This window comes from Microtus ochrogaster, chromosome 1, assembly GCF_000317375.1.
Source record: "Microtus ochrogaster isolate Prairie Vole_2 chromosome 1, MicOch1.0, whole genome shotgun sequence".
NCBI lineage: Eukaryota > Metazoa > Chordata > Mammalia > Rodentia > Cricetidae > Microtus > Microtus ochrogaster.
This window is the reverse complement of record NC_022009.1, coordinates 124,225,275-124,234,524: the sequence shown is the minus strand read 5'-3', so window position 1 is coordinate 124,234,524 and position 9,250 is coordinate 124,225,275. Positions and strand designations below refer to the sequence as shown.

General features: G+C 42.9%; 1 protein-coding gene across 4 annotated transcripts in view; it reads left to right on the top strand.

The window, feature by feature from the left end:
• The window catches only part of Trim2 (tripartite motif containing 2), a 116,363-nt gene that overhangs the window by 102,765 nt on the left and 4,348 nt on the right, over window positions 1-9,250 (top strand). For all 4 annotated transcript variants that reach the window (XM_013348620.2, XM_026786081.1, XM_013348613.2 and 1 more), the window contains exons 9-10: window positions 7,076-7,244; window positions 8,548-8,618. In XM_013348620.2, the coding sequence (XP_013204074.1) occupies window positions 7,076-7,244; window positions 8,548-8,618 (240 nt within the window). The remainder of the gene's footprint in view (window positions 1-7,075; window positions 7,245-8,547; window positions 8,619-9,250) is intronic.

Sequence of the window (9,250 nt, the reverse complement as noted above, 5' to 3'; positions counted from 1 at the left end):
CTGATTAGTAACAGCCGTGCTGGGAGAATATAAATATACTCCCATTCTGGACATGATATCTCTGCCCCATAAGTTCACAGGTAAATGGGGAATAATATATGGCTTAAAGTTTCCTTCATGTCCTTCCTCATCTTTCCAATGCAGTTCATTGCTACTCTGTTCAGGATTTCTAGTCTGACCAATTCCTTGTAACTGTGTAATAGTCTCTGTTTTTGGCCACTTAGAAGGCCACTGACTGGCGGTTATAAAGGAAGTATCCGCGCCAGTATCCAGGAGGCCAGAAAATCTTTTTCCATTTATAAACAAAGTGAGTTCTGGTCTCTGAGGACCTATAGTCTGTACCCAAAATGCATCAGATGAACCAAATCCATCTTCTCCTCTCTTTTCTTTTTAAGACCTCCATATAAAACCAACAATACTTAACCTCATATAAGAAAAATTTTTTAGAATTAACACTTAAATGCACTGGCACAACACAATCTCAGTGGCATACATATTTAGACACAATAAGATCTCTTGAACTGAGAAGCTTCTGTATAGCAACGGATATAATCAACAAGATATAACGGCCTATACAACCAGAAAATATCCTCACCAATCACTAATCCACTTCAAAAACATACAAAGAACTTTGGAAATTAGTCACCAAAAGAACAATTAATCCACTAAAAATATGCAACAGACCTAAACTGAAAACTCTTAATAGATGAAATTAAAATGACTGAAAACATTAAAAAATTGCTCAAATATAACATCCTAAACCATTGGAAAACTGTAAATCTAAACAACTCTGAGACTCCATTTTTATCTCTGTAACACGACCAAGATCAAAAATACTGCTCACAATTTATATTTAAGAGAAACTTCTCCACCGCTGTCGAATTCTCAGAAAATTAGGCAACAAACCATTTTAAAACTCAGCTATCTCTTCTGGGCCTATATACAAAAGATGCTCAACCATACAACAAGGACACGTGCTTAACCATGTTCATAGCAGAATTTATCATACACAGAATCTGAAAACAACTCAAATGTATCTCCTCTATACATATCATAAACGAGATAGCCACAAATACCATTAATATCTTTGAGTAACTCCAATCATACAAATTGAAAAACCTGTATAACAAGAACTTTAAATCTCTGAAGGAAGAAATTTAAGCCATCAGAAAATTGAAAGATCTCCTATTCTCTTGTAAAGGCATCACCAATCATAGCAAAATTGACAATGTTACTGAAAGCAATCAACAGATCTAATGCAAATGCCCATTAAACTTGTAACAAAATTCTTTAGACTTTGAAAAAACAATCCTCAACCTTGTGAGAAAAGACAAAAACTCAGGCTAGCCTAAACAATCTTAAAATCCTGTACAATCAAGGAACTGTCTGCAGAGCTAGGTAATCAGCTCGTACCGGGCTAATGGCTTTTATGCCATATCGAAATATGGGCCCACAGACCCTGAACTTTTTGTGCTGCTAGAAACCGCTCCATATAATGGTCCTGTGTCCAGAAAGTTCTCTCATCTTCCTGTATCTTCCAACACCCAAATCTGATGGCTCTGCTAGGAACATGAGGAAAACCGGTAGCTTTCCTCTCAAAAGTCCTCATTTGGAGAAACCTACTTATATCTTTTCTCATACTCCAGCAAAAATGGTTATTGATCTGTACATGGGAAGCCCACGCTGCAGCCGCTTCTGAAAACTGAGTTTTGCTAGCAAAGAGAGAGGGACTCCCTGATGGAGACGTTTCACGGTCATGACTTGATATTTCAATACTTGTAATAAATACTTGGAAGAACAGGTCTTAAATTTGGGTGCTGCTGGCAGTCAGTGCAGTCAACACTGTAAAGCACTTGTGCCCCCTAGAGGACAGGGGGAGGGATGTTCCCTACAGCATTAACCTCTTTAAGACAGATGTTGATGAGAACCCATTAAGGTAAAGGAATAGCACAATGAAAGAATCTGAGTACTGTAAAAAAAAAAAGTTCACCCAGAAAACGTGGCATGCACAATGCAACATAAGAAGGCAAGTCTATTATCTGTGACAGCACAAGTGGAACTAGAAGGAATTATGTGTGGTGTTTCTTTTAATGAGAATAGCCCAAATAGTCTAATATATTTCAATGTCTGGCTCCCAGTTGGTAGAACTGGCTGGGAAGGATTAGGAGGTACAGCCTTGTAGAGGAAGGTATTTCACAGAGGTGTGTTTTTCAAGATTTCAAAAGCCCACATCATTCCAGTTAGCACTTGCTCTCCCTTGTAGCTGTTGCTTCAACATGTGAGCTCTCAATTGATGCTCCAGAATCATGCTTGCCTTCTGCCATGCTTGCCACCATGATGGTCATGGACTCACCCTCTGAAACTCTAAGCTGATGTGGGATGCTCTTCTGTATATGTGTTGCTTTTATTGGCTGATGAATAAATTTTTTGGCCAATGCGGGAAGGGAGGGGTAGTGGGAGGAGTTCACCAAGATGTGCAGGCTACAATGTAGCATCCAGACCCAGCTGTGCAGGCTACAATGTAGCATCCAGACCCAAACGTGCAGGCTACAATGCATTATCCAGACCCAGACGTGCAGGCTACAATGTAGCATCCAGAGATGATTGATTTTGCTTCTTTAATGGGACTTGGTGAAATCAACAGAGTAACTGACTTGCCTTCTATCACAGCACAGTCTTTGTATTTATTCCTAGTTACCTCAGATGTGTAGCATCTTACTACTGTTTTTACAGACAGTCTTATAGTGTAATGTTTATCACTCTCTGCCCCCTTTACTGTTTTCTCTTTCATCTTCCCTCATGTCTTATACCTTCTAACCCATTTGGGAGTCTTTGGTAATCAGAAATGAGCACAAATCTGGTGACCTTTATGGCCACTGTATGCTAAAATGTCTTAGCTTTTCCCTCTTGAATTTGCAAGCCATTTGTTAGGTGTTCTCATTTGACTGTCTAATGACAAACTCTTACTGTTCTAAGATGGCAAGGAAACACAGTGAGGCGAAACACATGGCTTCTTATTCAGCTTTGCAGAATTTAGTGCAGCTGAACTGGAAACAAAAGGAGGAGGGGTGGGACATTTGGTTTCAGCTTCGAGGTGTGCTTGTCGGTCTGCCCAGTCGGCATCCTATGGTGGAACTAAGATAATCCTTTGGCTTCTGTTTTCATTCTAGATAATTATCCACTTGCTATTATATGGTTGAGTCACTCCGAGTAACTACTGTTGTCTGTAATGTTAAGTAGTAGTAGTATTAGGCAGTAATGAACAGGGTGCCAGCTCTCCTTTTGATCTGGCATGACACCTTCCTTTCAGACTTGAAAGCACGTGAGCGATTGCCATCCGTGCCATTATGTTAGAGCCTCTTTGATCCTCGGGCTCCATTGCAGCATCAGAATCAAACTTACACAAGCAATTCCCTGGCCTAAGATGAAATGCTTCCTTTCAACATCATTGTGTCTCTCTGCTCTAACAAGGTCACATCTGAGTCCCTGCCATTTGTAAACTTGGAAGAACAAAGCCTCCCATGAGAAGTCTTGCTTGGAGAAAGCTCCATTGCTGTATCAGGAAATTAAGAAAATACACATGGAGGCTGGAGAGACCATGATGAAGAGGCGGTGGATGAAGCATTTGTTGTTCTTGTAGAGAACCCGGCACCACATGTGCTGTCACTGTGGTTCTGGGGACTCTGATGCCTTCTTCTGACCTCTTAAGTCACTAAACACACACATCGTGCACAGACACCCATGTCAGGAAGACACTCATACACATAAAGTAAAACAAATAAATAACAAACTAAAGTGTTCACTGGGGCTCACAGATTTTCATCAGGTAGTGTTAAAATAGAGACAGAAAGAACTCTGGAGCAGAACATAGAAAATGTAATTGGTGGGGATTGATTTTTAATTTAAAAGACACTGCAAATAGGCTTTAAAAATGTGTACAAAAAAGTCTAAAATAAAAAATAAGAGTGTAGTAAGGAGGCCACTTGTTGGTTTCTGGCTGCTCAGAACCAAAATAATGACCCAGAAACTATATTGATTAAACCACTACTTGGCCCATTAACTCTAACTTCTTATTGGCTAACTCTTACATCTTAATTTAGCTCATCTCCATTAATCTGTGCATCACCACGAGGTCATGGCACCAACAAAGTTTTAGTGCTTCTGTCTCCTGCAAAAGGTCCATGGCTTCTCACTAACTCCTCCTCCTTTCTCCCAGCATTCAGTTTAGTTTTCCCTGCCTACCTCTATTCCCTACGCAGGCCCAAGACAGTTTATTAACCAATGGTATTCACAGCATACAGAGGGGAATTCCACACCATAAGAATTCCTCTTGCCTTCACTGATCCCACGTTTTAGGCTGAAGCCTCTGGTGTCTGACTTTCATTCCCCAGAAGTGCAGTCTCCATGTGGGGTTGGTTCCAGGATCTCCCATGAACTCCAAGACCCAAGATTGTTCAAAGTTTCTCCTACAAAATGATACAGTTTGCCATTCACACCTATATATTTAATCATCTCTAGATTACTTACACCTGATACAATATAAGTGCCTTGTAGATATTTATTATGTTGTATTATCTAGGGAACTGTAACAAGAAAAAAGTCTACATACATTCAGAAGAGATACAAGCGGGGTGTCCCCCCCCCCAAATATCTTTGATATGAGGTTGGTTGAAAGTCAACTTTCATTGACCTGTGGAGATCTTGTCTGTTGGACCTGGGATCTGAGGACCTGAAAGAATGGGGCGGACTACAGTCTAATACTTTAGACCACCTTGCTTTGGTTTCAGTATATTTTTATACATGAATAGAACAAAGCAAGCAATGTTCCAAAGAAGGTTGCTTGAGTTCTCAGAAGCATGATCAGAAAAATAGCTAGGTGATGATGGTGCACCTTTGATCCCAGCACTCAGGAAGGCGAAGATAGGCAGATCTCTGTGGGTTCAAGGCCAACCTGGTCTATAGGGTGAGTTCCAGAACCACCCAGAGATACACAGAGAAACTCTGTCTTGAAAAACCAAAAGAAAAAAAAAAGAAAGGAAGAAAAGCATTTAAATAAACACTATTGAGCCCATACTAAATATTAACAGAGAAGGTCTTTCCTAGAACTTTCTTAGGACAGAACAATTTAAACACTATTGCCTGGCGTGTTCTATACATTATATCTAGGAAGGCACCAAAGCCAGGCAGAAGGCCATCTCTAGATTCAGGGTCCACTGACCAGGTCGGGTTCTATAACTGTGTTGTGATATCCAACAAGAATCAACATGTCTTATAAATTGATATAAATGTTTGTCACAGAAGGTGCATAAACCTGTCCAAGAGCAATCCAGGGCACGAAATGCACCTGAGAGCAAAGGCCCTGTGTCTTTTTCTCTGAAGCCTCTCTCACGGTTCCCTAAGACATCGTTCACCATGGGTCATTCTTTTGACTGTGTTCCAACAGTTGAATCTATAAATGCAGAACTAAAGTATATGGAAGCATATGATTGAGAAGAACTCATGCTCTACTTCCCCTTATTAAATAAAAGCAACACACAGACAGAAGGCCCCCCCACACCAACTGTGAAAATTAGAGGATTTATTCATGATTGGGCAGCTGGAGAGATGCCTCAGTCTGTAAAGTACTGGCTATGTAAGCATGGGAAACTGAGTTTTATCCCCAAAACACATGCTAAAAAAATGCCAGGTGATAATGTGTGCTGGTGAGGCTAAGAAGGGAAGATCCCAGGGATCCCTGGCCTACCTCCTGCCTCTACTTCCCTGGTTTGCAAGCTGGAAGCCAATGAGAGACTCTGCCTCAAAACACGAGGTATGTGTCTCCTGGTGAACAACACCCAAAGTTGACCTCTGGCTTCCACACACACACGTACCACACACATACATTTACCTTCCCACATAATACATACACACACGTGCAAATAGTACGTTAGCTTATAAGTAATTCTAGACTTTTGTTTTTTAACATGGTAAACAAATATGTGTCAGGTACTACTTATATGTCAGTAAATGTGGGCGGCTTTAAGCACACAGTGCTAGTTGGAACAGATGTGACTTCCAACCACGTAGAGCTCAAGTCTAGTAAGGTTTAATGCAGATGCCTGAGATTTTAGTGCTGAGTGTTATTCTTTCAGTCCCTGCCCTAGCCACGCCCACTCCTTTTAACTTCTGACCTCTGCCCTGCCATCGCTCTCTCTCCCTGTGTTCTCTCCCGATGTATACACAGGACTTTGCCTCTCTCCTCCTCTCTCTCTCTCCCTCCTTTTTTCTTTCCTTTTCTCTCTCTCTCTCTCTCTCTCTCTCTCTCTCTCTCTCTCCCTCCCCCTTTTTAATAAACATTTATGGCTATTTTCTGTGTTTATATGTCTGACCCGCCGCGTGTGTGCCCTCCCGCTGGTGAAAAGCTGTAGCCGCTTTTACTCATGGCGGGCTCCGCCAGCCCGCTCAGGGTCTGTTACCACCGTCACCACTAGCGCGGCTGCTGTGGGAAGCTGTAGCTGCTTTTTCTCATGGCAGGCTCTAGCCCGCCTAGGTATATTTTTTAAGAATAAGACTGAGTGTAATATATAATAGCAGTAGTGATGGTCTCCATTTGGTGACTGCTTGCTTTGCTTACACTGAATCTTTGACACTATTTTACTTACCATTTGCTCCTAAAGTAACATGGGATGTCATTAAAGTTGCTTTTTAAAACATCCTAGAAAAAATATAAGGAATCCTAAGGTTAAAGAGAATGAGTGAATCTGTCAGTGCGACTTCAGATGTGCTGACAGCAAGCGGCAGGGGGAAGGTGTCTTTCTCTAGACCCTGTGGTCTCTCATCAAGTGTCCATTCAGAAGGGCACTGTGGCCCAATTTTGGTGGCAAATACTTCTTAAGAATAAGGTTTTATATAAATGCCAGTAGCAGATGCTGAATATGGCAGGGCCAGTTTTCTGGGACAGAGATACCATTGTTCCATGTGGTACCCAGAACATTCCAGCAAATGGCTTTCTAAGACAACCACCTGGCTTCAGATTGGTTCTGTAACGCTTTGAACATCGATGTCTATACTCAGTTCCTGGACTTGTTTCCAACAGACAAAAATCGGATCGGGAAAACTGATGGGACCTAAAGGAGTTTCTGTGGACCGCAACGGACACATTATTGTGGTGGACAACAAGGCTTGCTGCGTATTCATCTTCCAGCCGAACGGGAAGATAGTCACCAGGTTTGGTAGCCGAGGCAATGGCGACAGGCAGTTTGCAGGTACACTCGACGGTAATATGTAAAACCCTCTCTTTTATGCCTCTTCCGCTCATGTTTGCATGTCTGAGCATGTTGAAGGCACCCCATCCCCAGTGTGCGTGCTGGCTTTGGGGGACAGTGTTAGGGGTGGGAGCAAAGCGGAAGCCGTCCTGAGAAGGCTCAGTCGAAAGGGCAACCTTTGTATGGTTTTTACGGATGGCTCACACAGCAGACATCAGATTTTCAAATATGCATAGTAAGTAAAACAGTACCTTTTAAAATAGAATATTTTTTTAAAAAAACCCCACAAGTGTGAAGAGCAATGACTGGCTGTTTCCCATGGATGCAGTTTCACTAAAGAGCCTGGGGATGGCGTTGATCTCACCTTTGTAGGTTACCATACACAAACAGGGGTGTAGGGCATTTGCTTAGAGCAGCGAAGGCAATCTGTTTTACTTTGCTCTGGGCAACTTTGCCAGCACAAGCTTGTTGGGATGCGCACATCTGCAGGAAAAGGTTGAGCACAGCCCATTGGTTTCCTTTAAAAGGTTGCCTGGGGGGATTTAGCATTAGCTGGCATCTTCTCTCTTTGTGGTTATTCTCTCATTCTTTGTCTGGCCAAGATTCTCAACAGTCACTCGGGGCTATAAAACGCAGGACTTCTGCTCAGTCTTTTCAGTAGAAAAATTACTTTGGAGCCTCTTTCCCAGAGCTGAGAATGACAATGCTCTCTTTGTAGGACTCCATCATCTCCACTTAGAAAAAAGGAAGAGGTAGTGGGTGTGGCTTACAGAGGGTGGTACAGAGAAAGGCCAGGACTCCACTCTTCTGTGTGCGCTGGGGGAGAGGCCAGATCACACAGCCCCAAGTTTAGAAAGTGCAGAATCCAGCTTGTCTGGAGCTAGATTGTCTGTGAGCTGGGCCTCTGGTTCTTTGTCCGTTCTTCATTAATTAAGTCAACGTGTTGCCTGTGTGCAGTGTGATTGTGTGTGCTGTGTGCTGGCGCGTAATGTGTTACCCGTGTGCTGTGCGACGGTGTCTGCTGTGTTACCCGTGTGCTGTGTGGTGGTGTGGCGGTGTGGCGGTGTGGCGGTGTGTGCTGTGTTACCCGTGTGCTGTGTTACCTGTGTGCTGTGTGGTGGTGTGTGCTGTGTTGCCCGTGTGCTGTGTGGCAGCGCAGCTGTGTTACCCGTATGCTGTGCTACCCCATGTGCTGTGTTACCCGTGTGCGCTGTGGCGGAGCGTGCTGTGTTGCCCATGTGCTGTGCCCCATGCATCGTCACCGCTGGGACCCTCATGTGTTCTCCCCCTCATTCTGTTGCAGGTCCCCATTTCGCAGCTGTGAATAGCAATAACGAGATCATCGTTACAGATTTCCATAATCATTCCGTCAAGGTACGATCAGCATGCCCGTTGTTAGCTCTGAACTGCTTTTTCAGAGAAAGTGGTGGCTGGAAATGCTTATCGTGTTCCAGGTGCCAGGTTCAGGCCCCTGCACCAAGGTGGAGGAACCACAATTATGACAGTTAGGGGAAACTTTGAAGTGGGGGTGATAGCCAGCATGCACAGGATTGCGAGATCAGGAAAGAATTAATGCCAATATTATTAAACGGCAACCCCATCCACGTACAAAACGTGAAGCCATAAAATTATTTCAGCTCTTAGACTGTGTTCTTCTGAGAGATATGTGAGTAACTAGGTGCCATTAGGGGGAAGCAGGAAAGATAGGAGGTTTGCAACCATTAACGTTCCAGAAGGGATGGTCTCAGGGTGTAGAGATGCTATTTCAACTATTCGGGCTCACTTTTCATCGTAAGAATATCATAGCAATTTATTTTATTTTTTTTCTCTACGATAGCTTTTGCAGGGAACGCATGGGTTTTGTTTCCCATGTTACAGCTGTTAGTAGTATCAGGTGATTCTTGCTTAGTAAACGTAAAAACCGTAAGTCAGAGTTAATGAGTACTCAACTATAGTTGGGTTTTCTTCCTTCCTTCCTTCCTTCCTTCCTTCCTTCCTTCCTTCCT